The sequence below is a fragment of the Lonchura striata genome, chromosome 21 (assembly GCF_050655825.1).
Source record: "Lonchura striata isolate lonStrDom1 chromosome 21, ASM5065582v1, whole genome shotgun sequence".
NCBI classification, from domain to species: domain Eukaryota; kingdom Metazoa; phylum Chordata; class Aves; order Passeriformes; family Estrildidae; genus Lonchura; species Lonchura striata.
In genome coordinates, this window is record NC_140723.1 from 448914 (window position 1) to 472594 (window position 23681).

General features: G+C 43.6%; 1 protein-coding gene across 22 annotated transcripts; it reads right to left on the reverse strand.

Annotated features, from left to right (window-relative positions):
- Positions 1-5313: 5313 nt before the first annotated feature.
- Positions 5314-23678, reverse strand: SCNN1D (sodium channel epithelial 1 subunit delta). 22 transcript variants are annotated; one of them, XM_085558596.1, is made up of 15 exons: positions 23603-23648; positions 21208-23170; positions 18598-20669; positions 17290-17639; positions 16368-16728; positions 15217-15404; positions 13931-14034; positions 13591-13754; positions 13028-13126; positions 12285-12402; positions 11918-11996; positions 11010-11067; positions 10463-10596; positions 9577-9652; positions 5314-8160 (listed from the first exon to the last, which is right to left on the reverse strand). In XM_085558596.1, exons 4-15 carry the CDS (start codon positions 17622-17624, stop codon positions 7921-7923), a joined length of 1956 nt encoding a protein of 651 aa, XP_085414722.1. In that variant the 5' UTR covers positions 17625-17639; positions 18598-20669; positions 21208-23170; positions 23603-23648; the 3' UTR covers positions 5314-7920. The 22 variants fall into 22 exon arrangements, with proteins under 22 accessions (XP_085414722.1, XP_085414721.1, XP_085414720.1 ...); XM_085558595.1 differs by having other exon boundaries at positions 18598-18655; positions 19202-23170; XM_085558594.1 differs by having other exon boundaries at positions 18753-18780; positions 19202-23170.
- Between the last annotated feature and the right edge of the window lie 3 nt (positions 23679-23681).

Below are 23681 nucleotides of genomic sequence, written 5' to 3' on the forward strand. Positions count from 1 at the left end.
CCACACCGAAGTTGTCCCCTCCTCAAAATTGTGCTGCCCTGATAGACCCAAGGGAGCCCTACAAACTGACATCAGGAACCTGGACTGCTGAGTTTTCTTTCCCAGGGAAAATGGAAAAAGGATGTGCCCTGGGGCCCCTGGCCCTGACTGCAAAAAATCCTTATATCGAAGGATGGACCCCACACCAAAGTTGTCCCCACCTCAAACTTGTGCTGCCCTCATAGACCCAAGGGAGCCCTACAAACTGACATCAGGAACCTGGACTGCTGAGTTTTCTTTCCCAGGGAAAATGGAAAAAGGATGTGCCCAGGGGCCCCTGGCCCTGTCTGCAAAAAATCCATATATCGAAGGGTGGACGCAACACCAAAGTTGTCCCCACCTCAAACTTGTGCTGCCCTGATAGACCCAAGGGAGCCCTACAAACTGACATCAGGAACCTGGACTGCTGAGTTTTCTTTCCCAGGGAAAATGGAAAAAGGATGTGCCCAGGGTCCCTGGCCCTGGGCTGGGGCCTCACTACAAAAAATCCATATATCGAAGGATGGACCCCACACCAAAGTTGTCCCCACCTCAAACTTGTGCTGCCCTCATAGACCCAAGGGAGCCCTACAAACTGACATCAGGAACCTGGACTGCTGAGTTTTCTTTCCCAGGGAAAATGGAAAAAGAATGTGCCCAGAGGCCCTTGGCCCTGACTGCAAAAAATACTTATATCGAAGGATGGACCCCACACCAAAGTTGTCCCCACCTCAAACTTGTGCTGCCCTGATAGACCCAAGGGAGCCCTACAAACTGACATCAGGAACCTGGACTGCTGAGTTTTCTTTCCCAGGGAAAATGGCCAAAGGATGTGCCCAGGGGCCCCTGGCCCTGACTGCAAAAAATCCTTATATCGAAGGATGGACCCCACACCGAAGTTGTCCCCACCTTAAACTTGTGCTGCCCTGACAGACCCAAGGGAGCCCTACAAACTGACATCAGGAACCTGGACTGCTGAGTTTTCTTTCCCAGGGAAAATGGAAAAAGGATGTGCCCAGGGGCCCCTGGCCCTGACTGCAAAAAATCCTTATATCGAAGGATGGACCCCACACCGAAGTTGTCCCCACCTTAAACTTGTGCTGCCCTGATAGACCCAAGGGAGCCCTACAAACTGACATCAGGAACCTGGACTGCTGAGTTTTCTTTCCCAGGGAAAATGGAAAAAGGATGTGCCCAGGGGCCCCTGGCCCTGACTGCAAAAAATCCTTATATCGAAGGATGGACCCCACACCAAAGTTGTCCCCACCTCAAACTTGTGCTGCCCTGATAGACCCAAGGGAGCCCTACAAACTGACATCAGGAACCTGGACTGCTGAGTTTTCTTTCCCAGGGAAAATGGAAAAAGGATGTGCCCAGGGTCCCTGGCCCTGGGCTGGGGCCTCACTACAAAAAATCCATATATCGAAGGATGGACCCCACACCAAAGTTGTCCCCACCTCAAACTTGTGCTGCCCTCATAGACCCAAGGGAGCCCTACAAACTGACAACAGGAACCTGGACTGCTGAGTTTTCTTTCCCAGGGAAAATGGCCAAAGGATGTGCCCAGGGGCCCCTGGCCCTTGGCCCCTGGCCCTGACTGCAAAAAATCCTTATATCGAAGGATGGACCCCACATCAAAGTTGTCCCCACCTCAAACTTGTGCTGCCCTGATAGACCCAAGGGAGCCCTACAAACTGACATCAGGAACCTGGACTGCTGAGTTTTCTTTCCCAGGGAAAATGGAAAAAGGATGTGCCCAGGGGCCCCTGAACCTGGGCTGGGGCCTCACTACAAAGAATCCTTATATCGAAGGATGGACCCCACACCAAAGTTGTCCCCACCTCAAACTTGTGCTGCCCTGATAGACCCAAGGGAGCCCTACAAACTGACATCAGGAACCTGGACTGCTGAGTTTTCTTTCCCAGGGAAAATGGCCAAAGGATGTGCCCAGGGGCCCCTGGCCCTTGGCCCCTGGCCCTGACTGCAAAAAATCCTTATATCGAAGGATGGACCCCACATCAAAGTTGTCCCCACCTCAAACTTGTGCTGCCCTGATAGACCCAAGGGAGCCCTACAAACTGACATCAGGAACCTGGACTGCTGAGTTTTCTTTCCCAGGGAAAATGGAAAAAGGATGTGCCCAGGGGCCCCTGAACCTGGGCTGGGGCCTCACTACAAAGAATCCTTATATCGAAGGATGGACCCCACACCAAAGTTGTCCCCACCTCAAACTTGTGCTGCCCTGATAGACCCAAAGGAGCCCTACAAACTGACATCAGGAACCTGGACTGCTGAGTTTTCTTTCGCAGGGAAAATAGAAAAAGGATGTGCCCAGGGGCCCTTGGCCCTGACTGCAAAAAATCCTTATATCGAAGGATGGACCCCACACCGAAGATGTCCCCACCTCAAACTTGTGCTGCCCTCATAGACCCAAGGGAGCCCTACAAACTGACATCAGGAACCTGGACTGCTGAGTTTTCTTTCCCAGGGAAAATGGCCAAAGGATGTGCCCAGAGGCCCCTGGCCCTGACTGCAAAAAATCCTTATATCGAAGGATGGACCCCACACCGAAGTTGTCCCCACCTTAAACTTGTGCTGCCCTGACAGACCCAAGGGAGCCCTACAAACTGACATCAGGAACCTGGACTGCTGAGTTTTCTTTCCCAGGGAAAATGGAAAAAGGATGTGCCCAGGGGCCCCTGGCCCTGACTGCAAAAAATCCTTATATCGAAGGATGGACCCCACACCAAAGTTGTCCCCACCTTAAACTTGTGCTGCCCTGATAGACCCAAGGGAGCCCTACAAACTGACATCAGGAACCTGGACTGCTGAGTTTTCTTTCCCAGGGAAAATGGAAAAAGGATGTGCCCAGGGGCCCCTGGCCCTGGCTGCAAAAAATACTTATATCGAAGGATGGACCCCACACCAAAGTTGTCCCCACCTCAAACTTGTGCTGCCCTGATAGACCCAAGGGAGCCCTACAAACTGACATCAGGAACCTGGACTGCTGAGTTTTCTTTCCCAGGGAAAATGGAAAAAGGATGTGCCCAGGGTCCCTGGCCCTGGGCTGGGGCCTCACTACAAAAAATCCATATATCGAAGGATGGACCCCACACCAAAGTTGTCCCCACCTCAAACTTGTGCTGCCCTCATAGACCCAAGGGAGCCCTACAAACTGACATCAGGAACCTGGACTGCTGAGTTTTCTTTCCCAGGGAAAATGGAAAAAGGATGTGCCCAGGGGCCCCTGGCCCTGTGCCCTATGCCCTGACTGCAAAAAATCCTTATATCAAAGGATGGACCCCACACCGAAGTTGTCCCCACCTTAAACTTGTGCTGCCCTGATAGACCCAAGGGAACCCTACAAACTGACATCAGGAACCTGGACTGCTGAGTTTTCTTTCCCAGGGAAAATGGAAAAAGAATGTGCCCAGAGGCCCTTGGCCCTGACTGCAAAAAATCCTTATATCGAAGGATGGACCCCACACCAAAGTTGTCCCCACCTCAAACTTGTGCTGCCCTGATAGACCCAAGGGAGCCCTACAAACTGACATCAGGAACCTGGACTGCTGAGTTTTCTTTCCCAGGGAAAATGGCCAAAGGATGTGCCCAGGGGCCCCTGGCCCTGACTGCAAAAAATCCTTATATCGAAGGATGGACCCCACATCAAAGTTGTCCCCACCTCAAATTTGTGCTGCCCTGATAGACCCAAGGGAGCCCTACAAACTGACATCAGGAACCTGGACTGCTGAGTTTTCTTTCCCAGGGAAAATGGAAAAAGGATGTGCCCAGGGGCCCCTGGCCCTTGGCCCCTGGCCCTGACTGCAAAAAATCCTTATATTGAAGGATGGACGCCACACCAAAGTTGTCCCCACCTCAAACTTGTGCTGCCCTGATAGACCCAAGGGAGCCCTACAAACTGACATCAGGAACCTGGACTGCTGAGTTTTCTTTCCCAGGGAAAATGGAAAAAGGATGTGCCCAGGGTCCCTGGCCCTGGGCTGGGGCCTCACTACAAAAAATCCATATATCGAAGGATGGACCCCACACCAAAGTTGTCCCCACCTCAAACTTGTGCTGCCCTCATAGACCCAAGGGAGCCCTACAAACTGACATCAGGAACCTGGACTGCTGAGTTTTCTTTCCCAGGGAAAATGGAAAAAGGATGTGCCCAGGGGCCCCTGGCCCTGGGCAGGGACCTCACTACAAGAAATCCTTATATCGTAGGATGGACCCCACACCGAAGTTGTCCCCACCTCAAACTTGTGCTGCCCTGATACACCCAAGGGAGACCTACAAACTGACATCAGGAACATGGACTGCTGAGTTTTCTTTCCCAGGGAAAATGGAAAAAGGATGTGCCCAGAGGCCCCCCACACTGGGCTGGGACTGACAGCAAAAAGTCCTTATATCAAATGATGGTCCCCACACCTAAGTTGTCCTCACCTCAACCTTGTGCTGCCTTGATAGTCCCAAGGGAGCCCTACAAACTGACATCAGGAACCTGGACTGCTGAGTTTTCTTTCCCTGGGAAAGTGGCAAAGGATATGTCCAGGTGATCCGCCGGACCCAGTCCAAAGCACTCACCGTCCTTCCATGAGACAGTCCCGGGAGCTCCCCATAAACTCCTCTTCTCCAGCAGCTCCATGCGAAAACGGGCTGGGGCAAAGCCTCGCCCTTAATTAACCTCCCCCCGGAGGGACCCCGCCCCTCGTCATCATCCTGACAGCTCACACCTGTGGCTGCTCTGAGGCCTCATCAACTTAACAGCTCACACCTGTGGCTGCTCTGAGCCCTCATCCTGCTAACAGCTCACACCTGGCACTGTATCCACTCTCCAACAGCGTCTCTTGGTCTCTCCCTCTCCAGCACACATTCGACTTCTCACAGACACAGATCCAACAAAAATCTGCTACAGGTGTCGGCTTTTCTTAATCCACCTGGTTACACGATTAAAACACATACATGCATTGATGGTCTTTGAGAGAAAGCTTTCCCCTGGAGAAAACAGTCCTTTTGCCGGCACACTTTGATACACCTTCGGAAAACGCAGAATCTGCACCAACTCCTAAGACCCCTGCAGAGGAACCCAGCCCTGCCTGGGACACCCAAAGCAGCAGACCTCAAAAAAGGAGGGCAAAAGTCAAGCTTGGAGTGGAAAAAGAGGACAGAAGTACAGCAGCCTTTAAAAATGCCTGCACGGAGCAATAGTGGGAACCAGACACATTTCTTCTTTCCTTGCTTTCTGTGATGACATAAATAGGAAGTAAGAACACGTTAAACAAAAGGCAGAGCTAGGATTTTACAGGTCTTTATTTTGGCAGGCTGCATGACAGACACCTCTTCAGGGACTGCGACGCCTTTTGGGGAATGGCAGAGAACGGAGGCAAAAGGTGCCGGGGAGCCCTTTCTGTTCCCTTCAGCCCCTGCAGCTGCTCCGCTGGTTTCAGGGCACTCGCTTAGTTCGTTCCTGAAGAAAAAGGCTAGGGCATGATTTTCAAAACTACTGCCCGTCCCCAGTCAGAGTTTCCTACATTCCTGGGTACAAATGAGTGGATGGAGGGAGTGGATGGATGCTGTCCAGCAGTGTCCCCAGGGGCATCTGGAGTGTTCACACTGCTGAGCTGAGAAAAACTCACCAAACCCAGCCCAGGGGCCTGTGATCCTCCACCCACCCGGGGGAACTCCGGGCGCTGTAAATAGAGGCCACAGCACACACCAGGCTCTGCTGTGCCCGGTGAGGAGTCTCTGTATGAGTCCTGAGCCCTGGCATCGCCTCCCAAACACCACAGAGACCTCTTGTGCCATCAGAGAAAAGCCCTGGAGCAAACATGTGTCCCCAGCACGATCAACAAGAGATGCAGAATTACCTCCTCAATAAAAACGCTGTTTCTGATGGAAATGTTACCTCTGTCGACTGCGAGGATTTTATAGGAATACTGGCTCAAGAATTCAGTGACTTCAGGGATTCCATACCACAGGTGCCTGGGACTGCTTGGGCATCCAGAGTCTATAGTATTGGTTAAACTGGTAGAGCTGAGGATACTTAGCAGCTTTGTCAGAGAGCTGGAACGCCACGCAGGGAGCAAGGGGTTCTCTCAGAGAGTGCAGGAGGCCAGTGAAAACAGCACCAAGGTCCTCCACGATGTCTGCTCCTAGAAAAGCCAAATAAATTAAACTATTGACATGAGCACGGACACTGGGGCAACCTTCCTTACTTTGGGCCTTGCCAGCAGCCGACAGAGCCTCACGCAGAAAAGAACTGATCGAGATCAAAAAGTGTTCCTAGTGACCTAGACAGGTGCTCCTGGCCGCTGAGGTACCTGAAAAACCCTCCAGACATCATCAGCTCTTGCTTAAGCAAATAATCCACCTTCACCGTGTTGTGCTAAACACACGCCCAGCCCTTAACAGGGAGAGACCCTGCCAGGCACCGCCTCAGAGAAGAACCGAGCTGTACTGGGGGGACACACCCAGCCAACGTGTACGAGTTAAACAGAATTTTCTCTCAGAACTGGGACTTTCAGCACCCCCCAGGTGCTACTCGACTGCCACAGACACACAGAGGGCTTTGTGAGGTGCTCTGGGGTTGGCCAGTCCTGCTCCAAGCCCTGCTGATGCCCCTGTGGTTTTAAGGATGTCCTCAAGGAGGTGGTAGAACCTCACAGTGTTTGCCCCTGGAGCTCAATTTCTGAAGTTTTCCTTGGGAAACGCACCCATTTCCTACTTAACAAGGCAGTCCCCTCTCCCTGCTCTCAGGAAGAGCTGCCCACAGGCACGGGAACCACCTTCCTCTCCTGATCGCCACGCTCTGCCCTTAAAACGCTGTTACTGAGGCCAGCTACTTCCAGACCAAGACTGTCCATGCAGGGACAGTGTCCCTTCTCTTCAGGGTCAGGGAAAAAGGGCAGAAGCACCTACAGAGCTTCAATGCCCCTCCTGAGCACAAAGCACCGTGAATCTGAACTCCTGCTGCTTGCAGGGAAGGTAATAAAATGCTCCTGTGCAAGCATCCCCATCAAAAATAAAGTTTATTCTGTTTTATGTACAGGTAAATTAACAGATATTACAGAAATTAACAGAAAATAACAAATATTAATAGAAATATTAACAGAAATACTAACAGAAATTAACAAAAATTAACAAATTAACAGAAATATTAACAAATTAACAGACATTAACAAAAATTAGACATTAACCAAAATATTAACAAAAATTAATAGGAATATTAATAGAAATATTAACAAAAATTAACAGAGGTATTAACAGAAATTAGCAGAAATTAACAAAAATTAACAGAAATTAGCATTATCTCTGCAATAAAATTGCAGCATTCCACAGGAATCACCAGAGGCTTTCTGGGACCTAAAGAATTCCCAGTCCCATTTTTTTTCTTCTTTATGCCCTCTGGAAGAGTCTGGGAATTTCCTGGCAAAATCCAAAAGCAGCAGAAATGCTGAGCCTGGCCCCAGAGCAGCAGGAATTCCAGGATGTTTCTGGGAATTCCAGAGGGAAGGAGGTTTTTGGGAATTCCAGGAGGGATCAGACCCAAGAAGTGTTTAGGAATTCCAGGAGGTGTTTGGGAATTTCAGGAGGGAATCAGGGGTTTGGGAATTCAGAAGGGGTTTGGGAATTCAGGAGAATTCCAACCATTTCCATGCTCAGCTGTGGATCCAGGACATCCCTGTAACTGTTCCCCAGGATTTGGGAATTCCAGCCCTCTCAGCTGTGGATCCCTGTGACTTTCCCCCAAGATTTGGGAATTCCAGCCCCCTCAGCTGTGGATCCCTGTGACTTTTCCCCCAGAATTTGGGAATTCCAAGCATTGCCATGTTCAGATGTGGTTCCAAGACATCCCTGTGACTTTTCCCCCAGAATTTGGGAATTCCACCCCTCTCACCCTCAGGGCTGTCCCAAATCCCACTCCTGCCCCTTCCCGGGCTCCTCCCGTGATTCCCGGGAATTCTCCCGGGAATTTGGGATGGGCCTGGGGCTCCTGCCAGCATGGAACCTCTGGAAGCAGAAGAGCAGTGACAGGACCAGGGTATCCAGGAGCAGCTCCAGCATCTCCACCACCGAGAGCACCGAGGAGCCAAACCAGAGGCTCCACTGGCTGCCCATGCTGGACAGCAGCAGGTTCTCCTAAAAAAAACAAAAAGGGAAAGGCTTGGGGTCTTATTTTCCTTTTTAAATGTTTTTTCTATTCCTCACACCCATATTTGGAGCCTATGGGATCAGTAACTCATTTTTCCCTAAATAAAACCCCAAAACCAATCCTAAAATCTCCTAAAAAAGCCAAAAAGAGAAAGGTTTGGGAGTTTATTTTGATTTTTTAAATGTTTTTTTCTATTCCACACACCCATATTTGGAGCCTATGGGATTAGTAAAAAAAAATCCCAAAGCCAATCCCAAAATCTCCTGTAAAAACCCCAAAAAGGGTCAGTCAGGGCAGGGTTTGGGGTTTTATTTTGGGATCAGTGGATCAATTTCCCAATAATTTCCATTATTTGCCAAATTCTAGATGCAGTAGTCAGGGATGGGCAGTGGGAACAATATTATCTTATAAATAAATATATTTATATATAATATAAAAATAAGTAATTTACTTCCATTAATAGTGTCATATTACTAATTAATGTTATAATATAAATAAATATATTTATATATCATATAAAAATAAATAATTTACTTATATTAATACCATATTAACAGTTAGTATTTTAATATAAATAAATATATTTTTATATAATATAAAAAGAAGAAAAAATTTACTTCTATTAATATTATCATATAAACAAATAGATGCATATACATATGATATAAAATATAACAAAAAATATATATTAGTTAGTGGTTAATATTATAATGGAAATAAGTATATTTTTATATAAGATAAAAAGAAATAATAAGTTTATATTAATATAATATCAATATATAATATTATATAATATATTAATATTTAATGCTATAATATATATTATTTTATACATAATATTAATATATAAAATACAATAATTTATATTATCATATAAACAGATGTTTTTATATCTAATACAAAGATATGATATAGAAATTATATAAATGTATTGATATAGATTATATAAATATAATAATATAAATTATATAAACATATAAATATATAATACAAATATATAAATTATATTAACATAGTAGATTGTAATTATAATATAATATTAGAATATATTATAAATATTATATATAATATATTATAATAGTTTATAATATAATATAATATAATCAAAAATATATATTTTAGTAATATAATATAATACAATACCATATAATATGATCATATAACAATGTATAATATAATAATGTATAATATCATATTATATTATGATATTATATGATATGATATATGAAAATTAATTTCTACTAATTAAGAATTAACACTATCACAGAAATAAGTCAATATATTTGCATATCATATCAAATGCCACAAAAATAATGAAATTCTGGGAATTCACCCCTCCTGAAGCTCTGAGGAACTCCATGGAAAGGGAATAAAACCAGAATTTTGCAGGAAAAGTCACCTACAGAGAGCAGCGGGGCCTCGCGCACGGCCTGGGAGCTCAGCTGGCGGTAGAAGATGGTGACCTTGGCCACGTCCCTCCTGCGGGAACAGCGCGCCGGGCACGGGACGTTCCAGAGGGCACGGGACGTTCCAGAGGGCACGGGACGTTCCAGAGGGCACGGGGACATCCCAGTCGGGAACTCCCAGAGGGCACAGGGACATCCCAGCTGGGACTGGGACATCCCAGTCGGGAATTCCCAGAGGGCACAGGGACATCCCAGTCGGGAACTCCCAGAGGGCACAGGGACATCCCAGCTGGGACTGGGACATCCCAGTCGGGAATTCCCAGAGGGCACGGGGACATCCCAGAGGGCACGGGGACATTCCCAGTTGGGAATTCCCACTGGGCACCAGGGACATTCCTAGCTGGGACTGGGACATTCCCAATGGGCACTGGGAACATTCCAGTGGGCACCACAGGGACATTCCCATTTGGGACTGGGACATTCCCAGGTCGGAATTCCCAGTGGACACCATGAGATCCCAGTGGGCATCGGGACATTCCAATGGGCACTGGCACAGTCCCAGTTGTGACTGGGACATTCCAATTGACACTGGGATATCCCACTGGGCATTGAGACATTCCCAGCTGAGACTAGGGGAATATTTTTTGGGGACTTATTGGGCATTTACTGGGAATTTATTGGGGATTTACTGGGAATTTATGGAGGGTTTATTTGGTAGTATACTGGGGATTTATTGGGAGTTTTCTGGGCAGTTTTGAGGGGTTTTTTGGGAATTTTTGAGGGGTTTTCCCACTGCCCTCCCTCCCCCATCCTAGACCCCACGGATCGGGATAATCCCACAGATTGGGATAACCCCACAAATCGGGAACATCCCAGGATTTACCTGCTGCTGCTGGAGCTGTAGCTGTTCTGGTGCCGCAGAGCCTGGCGCACCCAGTCCTGGCATGGGAATGTTGGCATTGGGAATGTTGTTAATGGAATGTTGGTATTGGAATATTTGTTAATGGAACACTGGCACTGGAATGTTTGTTAATGGGATATTGTTAATGGAATTTTGGCATTGGAATATTTGTTATTGGAATATTCACTACTGGAATGTTTCTGTTGGAATAGTAATGACTGGAATATTCATTATTGGAATATTCATGACTGGAATATTCATTATTGGAATGTTTCTACTGGAATATTCATGACTGAAATGTTTCTGTTAGAATATTCATGATGGAATATTAATTACTGGAATGTTCATTATTGGAATTTTTGTTATTGGAATATTCACAACTGGAATATTCATTATTGGAATATTCGTGATGGAAGATTCATTATTGGAAAGTTCATTACTGGAATGTTTCTATTGGAATATTCATGACAGAATATTCATTACTGGAATATTAATTCCTGGAATGTTAATTCCTGGAATTTTGCCGTACCTGGGATTTCACCGACGGCCACTTGGCTGTGCCAGCTGAGACCTTGTACAGGGATTCCCTAGGGAGAGAAAAGAGGGAATGCTGAGAAAAATGGGAATTCCTGAGCGTTTCAGAGGGATTCATTCCTAGAATTTAATTATTTCTGTCTATTTTTATATATGTAAATATATCTATTTATTTCTATGAAAATATTCATGATTTATTCAGAGAAATGATTATATTATGTTATGTTATATTATATATTATATTTCTATGATAATACTAATTATTAATTCATATAAATTAATTATTTTGATTTATTTTTATATTATCTATAATTACATGTATTAATTTATAATATTTTATTTATTTATATCCTTATTTCTATCCTAATATTAATTAATTATTAATTTCTCTTCAGAACTTTGAGAATAGCTTCCCAATTCAGCTCACAAAATAAAGCCTGAATAATTAAATCGAATGCATACAGATATTATAAATAAATATATTTATTAAATATAATAACTACAAATAATAGAAATAAATGCATTTGTTAAATTAACTAGAATAACTACAAATAATATAAATAAATCCCTATTAAATATTATATATATTAATATACCTCTTTATTAAGCTATAGATTAAATAAAAATAATTAAACGAGAAAAATATTGGAGCATTAAATTGCAATTTAATTTTAACTTACATTCAATTTAAACCAAATTTAATTTCAATTCAAATAAAAAGTGAATTGAACCTAACAAAGATGGGAACATAAATTGAAATTTAATTTTAACTTCCATTCAATTTAAACTCAATTTAATTTAGATTAAATTCCAATTAAAAGAGGATTAAATTCCAATTAAAAGATATTTAAATTCTAACTAAAAGAGGAATAAATTCCGATTAAATTGGGATTTGGGGCTCACCTGCAGGGCTTGGGGCAGTGCTGGAAGCAATCCAAGCGGTGACTCCGGAGCCGCCAGTGCAGCTGGTAAAAGCAGTGCCCTGGGAAACCCATGGAAGGAACTTGGGAATTCCCAGGAATTCCTGGGAATTCCCACTCCCTCTGGAAGTGTATTATTATTATTATTTTTATTACTATTATTATTATTTATTCCCCACCCCGGTGGCTTACCCCACGCGGGCTGGAGGCTCTAGTCACAATCCCTGGGGATTATTTCCCAGGCAATCTCAGTGATTGTTTCCCAGGATCCATTGAATTCCCGGGAATAATAATAATAATAATAATAATAATAATAATAATAATAATAATATAACAACAACACTAATTACCCCAGGCGGGCTGGCGGCGGTAGTCGCAGTAGCGCGCGCCGGCGGGCAGCGGGTAGTAGATGTGGCCGCAGCCGCAGTGGCGCAGCATGGCCCGCTGGAAGCACGAGTGCAGGCAGGCCTGGGACAGGGAAACACGGGATAAACAAAAACGTTCTGGGCTCTAGCGGGGAGCTGGCAGGAGAAAACGGGGAGAGAAAAATTGCATTAAAAATGAAAAAAAATTGGAATCTGTAAGGTGGAGCTGGTAGGAGAAAAAGGGAGAAAAATTGGATAAATAAAAGAAAAATATTAATTGGTAGGATGGAGCTGGTAGGAGAAAAAGGGGGGAAAACTGGATAAATAAAAGAAAAATCTGAATGCAGCTTTTAGGAGAAAAGGGAAAAAATAATTTGAATACATTTTTTAAAAAAATCCAAATCTCTAGGATGGAGCTCTTAGGAGACAAGGGCAAAAAAAATTGGAGTTGTCGTTGTAGAGCAGCTGCAGCCTGGCTAAGCCGGGTTTAGCTAAGCCAGGCTCAGTACCTGCAGGGTGCAGGAGCTGTTGTAGTGCAGCTCCATCCTGACCAAGCTGGGTTTAGCTAGGCCAGGCTCAGTACCTGTACAGTGTGGAAGCTGTAGAGCAGCTCCATCCTAGCTAAGCTGGGTTTAGCTAGGCCAGGCTCAGTACCTGCAGGGTGTAGGAGCTGTTGTAGAGCAGCTCCATCCTAGCTAAGCTGGGTTTAGCTAGGTCAGGCTCAGTACCTGCAGGGTGTAGGAGCTGTTGTAGAGCAGCTCCACAGCCACGTCGGCCCCATCTGTGGTGCACTTGCCATAGTTGCCACCCAGGCGATTGACCTGGTCCTGCGGGGACATGAAGGAGCCTGGGGTGATTCATTAGCAGGGTTAATTAATTAGTGCCCCGAGTGATGGGCAGTGTTAATTGGAGCTCTGGGTGATTAGCAGGATTAATTAAAGCCAGCCATCACTCACTGAACTTCACTGCAGGAAGAGACGGTTTGGGATGGTTTGGGATGATTTAGGATAATTTGGGATGGTTTGGGATGGTTTGGGGATGGTTTGGCATGGTTGGGGATAATTTGGGATGATTTGGGATGGTTTGGGACAGTTTGGGGATGGTTTGGGGATGGTTGGGGATCATTTGGGATGGTTTGGGATGATTTAGGATGATTTGGGATGGTTTGGGACGGTTTGGGGATGGTTTGGCATGGTTGGGGATCATTTGGGATGGTTTGGGATGATTTAGGATGATTTGGGATGGTTTGGGACGGTTGGGCATGGCTGGATTTTGGTTCCCCTGTGCCCACCTGGCGGATGCCGATTGTGGTGGCGATGCCCGGGCGGATATGGAAGCCCTCGTGCTCCAGGAACGGGGTCTGGTTGTGGCTGTGGATCATCACCTTCACCCCAGCCACGGTGGAGAGCAGCGGGATGTGCTCCTGCTGCTCGGCCCGCAGGATCAGGGACAGCCCTGGGGACACACGGGGGCACAGGAGAACAGCTGGAGTGCCCAGCTCTGGGCAAATCCCTCCTGTAAGGCCCAGATTTCGGTTCTGGGATCCCTCACTTTGAATTCCTGATTTTGTGGCTCTCCAAATTGAATTTTCTCAATTTTGGCTCTTTTCCCCCATTTTAGAGATCACTCACCATAAGGAATTCCTGGCTTTGTGGCTCTCCAGAAGGGATCTGTCCCCTTGCTGTTGAAAGTGTAGCAGCTCCCAAAAACTGGGTGGTGGAAGGGAATGTAATCACTGGAAAATCAGAGACTTCGTGGGGTTAATTATTTAATTTGTGATTTTGATTCCAAGCTGGGTGTGTTTGGGGAAATGGGAATCGCTGGGAAATCAAGAGAGATTGGATGGAATTTTAATTATTTGGTTTATTACCATAATTCCAAGATGGTTGTGTTTGGAAAAATGGGAATCACTAGAAAATCAAAAGAGATTTGAGAGTTTTACTGGAATTTTAATTATTTAATTTATGACTGTAATTTAAAGCTGGATGTGTTTGGGAAAATGGGAATCACTGGAAAATCAAGAGTATATATATATATATATATACACACTATGCCATATATAGTATACAGAGTTAGAAAATCAAGTTAGTTTTTTCTGTTTTCCCTCCCCTCTTTGACACACATCTGTGAGTTATTTCGTCTCGCAGCACAACACCCTTTCCTACATATATATATAGTATATATACTATATTTAGTATATATACTATATACATACTATACACAGTAGAGTTAGAAAATAAAGTTAGGCTTTTCTGGTTTCCCTTCCATCTTTGACATAACACACGCCTGTGAGTTAGTTTGTCTCGCAGCGCGACACCCTTTCCACAACCCCCTTTTTTGGACTCCCTTTCCACAACCCCTTTTGGGACTCCCTTTCCACAACCCCTTTTTTGGACTCCCTTTCCACAACCCCTTTTTTGGACTCCCTTTCCACAACCCCTTTTTTGGACTCCCTTTCCACAACCCCTTTTTTGGACTCCCTTTCCACAACCCCTTTTTTGGACTCCCTTTCCACAACCCCCTTTTTGGACTCCCTTTCCACAACCCCTTTTGGGACACCCTTTCCACAACCCCTTTTGGGACTCCCTTTCCACAACCCCCTTTTTGGACTCCCTTTCCAGAACCCCTTTTCTGGACACCCTTTCCACAACCCCCTTTTTGGACTCCCTTTCCACAACCCCTTTTGGGACTCCCTTTCCACAACCCCCTTTTTGGACTCCCTTTCCAGAACCCCTTTTCTGGACACCCTTTCCACAACCCCCTTTTGGGACACCCTTTCCACAACCCCTTTTGGGACTCCCTTTCCACAACCCCCTTTTTGGACTCCCTTTCCACAGCCCCTTTTTTGGACTCCCTTTCCACAGCCCCTTTCCCGTACCCTCCCCGACTCCCCTCGGCACACCTCCCGCGTGCCCACCTGGGCCGGCAGGGCTCGCCGTCGTACTGGCAGGAGTAGACCAGGTCCTGGAAGCGCTGCGGGTGCCGGGCCAGCGCCGGGGGCAGCTGGGCCAGCAGGTTGATGAAGTGGAAGCGGAACCACTCCTGCAGCGCGGCCGTGCCCGACACGTGCGAGCTGTAGAAGCAATCCCCACCCGTGGAGTTGCACTGGGGAAGGGCGGCGGGGAAAAGGGGACGTGAGCTGGGGGGAGTTGTGGGGTGGAGGGGAAGGATTGGGTTCTTAGGCTGTGTTATGTTAATTATGTTATGTTATGCTACATATTATATTATATTACATTACATTACATTACATTATATTACATTACATTACATTATATTATATTATATTATATTAATTATGCATTACATTACATTATATATTATGTTATGTTATATCATGTTCTATTATTTCAATATATATGAAATACATTATAATACATTATTTTAATCTATAGCATATATTAAAAAATATATCTATTTATAAATATATAACAATATATATAAACATCTCAAAATATACATATAGATGTAATAGTATATGAATGATATATTATTATAAATAATATATAATATTTTATATATAAATTATAATATTATGTGGGAAAATATAACATTATAACATAACATAACATATTATATATTTTTTTAATATATATGTATATATATATATATATATATATATATATATATATAAAAATTATTTTATTATATGGGAACTATTATTATTTCCTATAGTTATAGATTATTTTTGCACAAATCCCAACCAGGCATTTTGGCATGAACTCCATCCCAATCCCCATCTATTTTGGAGTGAATCCCCAGTTTCTCTAGGATAAATCCCAATCCCCAGTTTCTTTGGGGTGAACCTCCATGTATATTGGGGTGAACTCCCAGTTTCTTTGTGATAAATCCCAATTTCCAGTTTCTTTGGGGTGAACCCCCAGTTAGTTTGGGATGAATCCCAATCCCAATTCCCATGTATTTTGGGTTGAACCCCCAGTTTCTTTGGGATAAATCCCAATCCCCAGTTTCTGTATTTTGGGGTGAACCCGCTGTTTCTTTGGGGTGCACCCCCACCCTGAGGTCCCCCCGCTGCCCTTCCCATGCCCGTCGCTCCCCGGCTGTGCTCACCAGCTGGAATCCCACTCTGGAATGTTTCCTGCCTTCCCCGGGCTCCCACATCCGCACCAGGGAGAAGTTCTGGCTGAGCCTGAAGTTGGTGCTGAGGTTGGCCCGGGGCTGAACAGGGATGGCCTTGTCCCTGTCCCTGCCTTTGTCCCTGTCCCTGCCTTTGTCCCTGTCCCTGTCCTTGTTCTTGTCCCTGTCCTTGTCCTTCTCCTTGTCTCTGTCCTTGTCCTTGTCCCTGTCCCTATCCCTGTCCCTGTCCCTCCGGTGGGACAGCCTGGCTGAGGCTGTGGGGCCATACAGGAAGGTCAGCGACTCCTCGGCCATGCGCTCCAGCTGCTCCAGCTGCTCACTGATCGGCTCAAACCTGCAGGGATTGGGGAAAATCCACATTTCAGGAGGAAAATCCTTGGGACACATCCCAAACCTTTGGGACGCATTCCCAAACCTTTAGTGCCAATCCCGGCCCATACCCAAACCTTCGGGACGCATTCCCAAACCTTTAATGCCACATCCCAGCCCATTCCCAAACCTTCGGGACGCACTCCCAAACCTTTAGTGCCAATCCCAGCCCATTCCCAAACCTTTGGGATGCATTCCCAAACCTTTGGGACGCATTCCCAAACCTTTAGTGCCAATCCCAGACCATTCCCAAACCTTCGGGACGCATTCCCAAACCTTTAATGCCACATCCCAGCCCATTCCCAAACCTTTGGGACGCATTCCCAAACCTTTGGGACGCATTCCCAAACCTTTAGTGCCAATCCCAGACCATTCCCAAACCTTCGTGACGCATTCCCAAACCTTTAGTGCCAATCCCAGACCATTCCCAAACCTTTGGGACGCATTCCCAAACCTTTAGTGCCAATCCCAGCCCATTCCCAAACCTTCGGGACGCATCCCAGCCCATGCCCAAAGCCTGGCTCACCTGTAGGGATCCAGGTTGCAGACGGTGACGGCCGGGAACATTTTGGGCTCGGAGTCCATGGACATGGTGAGCACCACGGGGTAGGCCCAGAACTGGCTGAACATGAGGGCAAACTGCCAGTAGAGCATGGCGAGGCTGGCCAGCAGCAGCAGCGTCCAGAACACGGTCTTGGCGCGGTTCCTGCCCGAGCACACCAGCCGGACGGTGCCGTGGATCGTCGTGTTCTTGCAGAAGAACTCAAACATCTCCTTGAAGGAGCCGTAGAACTCGATCAGCCCTTCCTCCCCTGGTTCTTCTCCTCCTCCTTCTTCTCCTCCTGGTGGCTCTGGTTCCATCCTCTACGCGGCTTTCTGGGAACAAATGGAAAATTTTTATTAATCTGAGGGAAAGAATCTTCCAGAAAGGCTTTATCAAACAGGCTTGGTCCAAAGAGGTCTTCTCCAAAAAGGTGTTCTCCAAAGAGATTTATATTATATTATATTATATTATATTATATTATATTATATTATATTATATTATATTATATTATATTATATTATATTATATTATATTATATTATATTATATTATATTATATTATATTATTACATTACATTACATTACATTACATTACATTACATTACATTGTCATATTGTGCTATATTGTGTTATATTAGATAAGTAATTATATTATATTACAATATTAATACATTATTAATATGAATTAATGTTATGAACAGCAATTTTGCCACATAAATAGGAATTTAAGTCTTTGTATTTTACAGCAGTGAAAAGGCAGAACACAAATTGAAAACCATTCAAAATATATAATCATGAAAAAATAAATACAAAAAAAAAATCAAAAGAAATATGATCAAAAATCTTTTTTTTTTTTTTTTTTTTAAATTTCTGACAGTAATTAAAACATGTCCTGTGCTCTATGGCTCTGCTGGCAGTCTGGGACGTCGGAGTGACGCCGGGACATTTCCGTGCCCTGAAAATGATGTGGTAAGAATTCCCAACGTGACAGCAGCCCGTGAATCACCTGCTCATTATGTTATTAAAATGAGTTTACTGAGTCCAAACTTAGGGACAACCTTTGCTCCAAATTAAAAAAAAAAAAAATATATATATATATATAAAAATATATAAAATACATACTCATTAAAAAAAGATTAAAATAAAAAAATTAAAGTTTCTAAAAATAATAAAATTTATAATAAAAAATGAAAACCAAAAATTAATAAAAATAATAAAAATAATAAACTTTCTCATAAAATAATAAACTAATAAAATAAAAAATAATAGTAAAATAAAAAATTTAAAATACAGGGATAGAGGTTGAAACTGAGCAGAGCAGAGCAGCTGAAGGATTCTTGGGAGAGGTTCTGTGATGAAGAAATGAATGAAATTAATTTAATTTAATGAAATTTAAACTTTGAGTTTTTAGCCATGAGGAAACATGGAATAAAAAAAAATAATTACCCAACATCAATGCTGAAAGAATCCACCCCTTGCTCAGGAGGAAATGTGAAATAAAAGGCAAAAATTACCCAAAATGAATGCTTAAAGAATTTATCAAACACAGATTTAATCTCTAATTTTGACTCTTAAAACCCCCAGATAATTCAGTTTTCAGCCATTCTGAGTGGGATTTTAAATTTATGGTGAATTCACCCTGCTTAAATCTGCTTTGTTCAAATTAAAAGAATGAAAAAAAAACCCATTTAACAAAGCAAAATAACTCAGAAACAATCTGAAGAAACAGCACAACCCAAGTGCTGTTTATGTATATATTTTAAATTATATATATTTTATATTATAAAAATAACAAATATAAATATATATAAATAGATCTTACAATATATATATATTACAAATATAAACCCACACATTAAATAAATCAAACGATAAGCAAGTGACAGGCACTGTACCTCGGCAGGAGCTCGGGGCGCTGGGAGAACACCCCAGGCAGCCTTGGGCTACGGCCGAGCGGCGCTTGGGGAGCGCAGGGCTGTCCAGCCTTTCCGGAGGGAATTCCCACATCCAGAGGGGCAGGGCTGGAGGAGAGCTCACGGCAGCGCCCGAAGCTCGACCCAGGGAATAGCAATAGGAAGTGAATCAGCTGGCCAGGCGGGTAGCGGGGAGGGCACGCCGGCGCGGCTGGGTCCCAGCGCTGCTGGCTTGGCCCTGGGGCTTTGTTCCACCCCTGGTGATCACTCATCATTTTTGGGAAATAACCACGCGTTCCAGAATGTGCTTCCTGCTCTGGATCTTCCGTTTCTGATCTTCCCACTCTGGATTTTTCAGTCTTTGTTGTTCCTGCTCTGGATTTTCCCACCAACGGAGGATCTTAGTCCTTCCTACCCTGGATTTTTCCTGTTTTGTTCTTCCTGCTCTGGACTTTCCCATCTTTGTTCTTTCTATTCTGGATTTCCCCATCTAGGGAGGCTCTTCATTCTTCCCACTCTGGATTTTCCAAATTTTGTTTGTTCCTGTTCTGGATTTTCCCATCTTTGTTCTTCCTGGCCTAGATTTTCCCATCTTTGTTCATGCCACTCTGGATTTTCCCACCTAGGAAGGATCTTCATTCTTCCCACTCTGGATTTTTCCATCTTTATTGTTCCTGCCCTGGATTTTCCCACCTAGGGAGGATATTCATTCTTCCCACTCTGGATTTTTCCATCTTTATTGTTCCTGCCCTGGATTTTCCCACCTAAGGAGGATCTTTATTCTTTCCACTCTGGTTTTTCCCTTTTTTGTCCTTCCCACGCAGGATCTTCCCATTTTTGTTCTTCCTGCTCTGGATTTTCCCATTTATGGAGGACCTTTCTGCCTTCTTTCCTTGTTTTCAATTCCTAGAGCTTGGCAGGATCCCAGGGAATTTAAGCCATCAAGCCTCGAGGAATTACATTCCTCGGCGGAATCAGCATGGATTTCCTCCTGCTTCTCCAAGAATATCCAACCCCAATCCCAATCCTATCCCAATCCCATCCCAGTTCCAGTTCCAATCCCATCCCCAATCCCAGCTCCAATTCCAATCCCATCCCAAATCCAATTCCAGTCCCAATTCCAGTCCCATCCCCATCCCCAATCCAATTCCAAATCCCTATCCCAATTCCAATCCCAATCCCAGATGCAGGTGCCGAGATGGAAACAGAACCAGACCAACCCCATTCAAATCCGGTTTTGGGGCCGTGGTTCAGTTAAAGAGCAGCAGAAATTATGGAAAAACGGATTTGGGGCACCTGGGAGAACTTCCAGGATTATTTCTGATCCTTTCCCATGTAAAAAACAGTGCTGCAGGATTTTTTTTTTTTTAAGGTGAAAATAGAAATATTTGGGATCCAGATAAATTTAGAACCTACCTTTCCAAATTGGATTTTTTTTTCCCACTGGAAGCTGTGAAATATCAGTGTTTGCAAAAAAAAAAAAAAAAAAAAATTGAAATTTCTTGTGAAATTTGGTTCAGAAAGATGGGAGAAAGGACAAAGGTGGAGGGAAATAAACTCCCCTGATTTTGACTGATTTTAATCCTTTTTACACTTGATTTATGCTGGATTTTTTTTCTGGAAACCCCAAGACACATGGAAATTTTTTAATTGAGATGTTTTGGGATGTTCCTCAGTAAAAAAGAGTTTTTTTTTTTTTATATTACTCATTAAATTGAGGGGGTTTGGGATATTCCTCATTGAAAATGAGGGTTTTTTGGGGATTTTCCTCCTTAAAATAATTTTTAACTTTTAAAAATATTTAAAATACACAATCCCTATTAACCAGCTTTGATATTAAAATATTGACATTTCACAAAACATACCTGAAACCTGATTTAAATTAAATTTTTAAAAACCCCCAACATTATTTTAGAAACTCCTAATTAAAAAAATTTAATTTTCTGATCTTTTAACCGTTTTAATTTTTAATGAAAAAAGAAACCCACCTGAACGAAGAGCTGCAGCAGAGGCAGGTGAAGAGTTAATTAACTAAAATCTCATTAAAAAGCTCCTGGCACCAGGAACTTTGTGTTCGTGTCTCTCCTCACCCCACGTTGCGCAAGGGAAAAATGCAACAATTATTGCAATTATTGCACAAGGAGCAGGCACCAGAGGGAAAAATTCTTCTCCTGTTGCCTCACAGTGGAAAAATCCCTTTAAAATTCCCTCCAGGAATTCATTTTTCCTGGAAAATCGGGATAAAAGAACCCGGAATCGCTCAGAAAATATCCTGGATCTGTTGGGTGATTTCTGTGGATGCTGAAGTGGGAGAGAATGGGGGGAAAAAATTCCTTCGGTGCTTAAAAATGTGATTTTTTTTTTGTTGTCGTTGTTGTTGTTTTTTTGTTTAAAATGCAGAAATTGTGGAGATAAAACCCTGAGAAAGTCCTGTGGGGTTGTAGGGTTGTAATTAAATATTAATATTTATTAATATGATATGATATAACATTATATTATTACTATTATAATGTAATATCATGTTATATTACATTATATTACATATTACGTAATTTTTTACATTAAAAACCCATTTTCTACATTAAAAATCCCATTTAATTCCCATAAACATAAACAATAGAAATAAAAAAATAATTTTTCTGCACCCCTGGTGCTTCACCTGCCAGGCAGCTCTGATGTCAGGGGTTAATCCTTAATGAAAGCATTAATTAAGTTGTTAATTGCTGTTTGTGCAATTGACCCCGGTGAGGTCACCTCCCCTCCATGGCTCCACCCTCCTTAAAAATGAAGTTTTAATGGATATTCCTCATTAAAAATTAGATTTTGTGGCGCATTCATTGTTTAAAAATAGTTTTTTTGAGCTATTCCTCATTAGAAATTAGGTTTTTGTGGAATATTCCTCATTAAAAAGCAGGTTTTTTTGGGGATGCTCCTCACTAAAAATGAGTTTTAATGGGATAGTCCTCGTTAAAAATGAGATTTTTTTGGAGATACTCCTGAGTAAAAATGAGTCTTTTTGGGATATTCCTGCTTAAAAATGAGGTTTTAGGGCATATTCCTCCTTAAAAATGAGGGTTTTGGGATAATCCTCAGTAAAAAGGAGTTTTTAGTGGATATTCCTCCTTAAAAAAGAGGGGTTTTGAGATATTTTTTGTTAAAAAGTATGTTTTTTGGGTTATTCCTTGTTAAAAAATTAGGTTTTATTGGATTTTCCTCAGTAAAAAGGAGTTTTTATGAGGTATCCTTCAGGGATATAAGATAGTTATGGGATCTCAGCTGGAATTTTGGGTTATTTTGTGCTTTCCAAGGGAAAATTCCAAATATTTTGGCTCCCAGTTTTTCCAGGAGTTCCTCCTGAAGGGAATGTTTGGAACCTCAAACCCCAAATTATTTTTATATTATGTCCTTTATATATTTTATATTTTATTGAAACCCACAGTGATTTTTTACACTAGATCCCTTTATATATTTATATTATTTAAACTCACAAGAATGATGAATATCTATAGATTCTCATAAAAATGCATTTAACCCATGTAAAATTATATTAAAAGTAGATGTAAATATATCTTTGTGTAAAAAATATATATGTTGCATCTATAGTATATAGTCAATATAAGATACAGTATAGTATATATATTTGCATATACTTCTTCTATAGTTTTAGATAGACTTATATAATTTACATACATCAAAAATATATTTAAAATGTATTAAATTTATTAACACAATACAATAAAAATATTTTTTAAATTATTTTAAGCTCAGGGCGTGCTTTTACAAATTGCCAAGCACCTCAGCGATGGGTATCGCCCCTTTCATCCCGATTAAAAACTGTTCTTTACATTCTGAGCCCTGTTTCTCCCAGGATCACCTTTCCCGCTGGGCCTTTGGTCGCGTTATGTCGCGATATGGAGAGCGCAGCCCTCGGCTCCCCTCCGCCACGGCTCCCTGGAATACAAATTAGATTCTTTAATATAATATATACAAAATATCGTAAACACATTAACGCAATATATTAAATATACGAATTATGTTAACATGATATATTACAGATATATTAACATATTTTAAAATATTTCAAGCTCAGGGCGCGCTTTTAAGAAACTGCCAAGCACCTCCGCGCTGGGTATGGCCCCTTTTATCCCTTGTTAACTCTGTTTAAGTTTCTGCATCCCGAGCGCCGTTTCGCTCAGCTGCGTGCCCAGACGCCCCGTCCCGCCGGGGCCGTGTGGCGCCCCGGCGCCCGGCCCGCGCCCGGCCCGCGCCGGGCCCGCGCCATACCCGCGCCCTGTCCGCGCCATGCCCGCGCCCGGCCCGCGCCATGTCCGCGCCATACCCGCGCCCGGCCCGCACCCTGTCCGCGCCCGGCCCGCGCCATACCCGCGCCATGCCCGCGCCCGGCCCGCGCCATGCCCGCGCCCGGCCCGCGCCATACCCGCGCCATGCCCGCGCCCGGCCC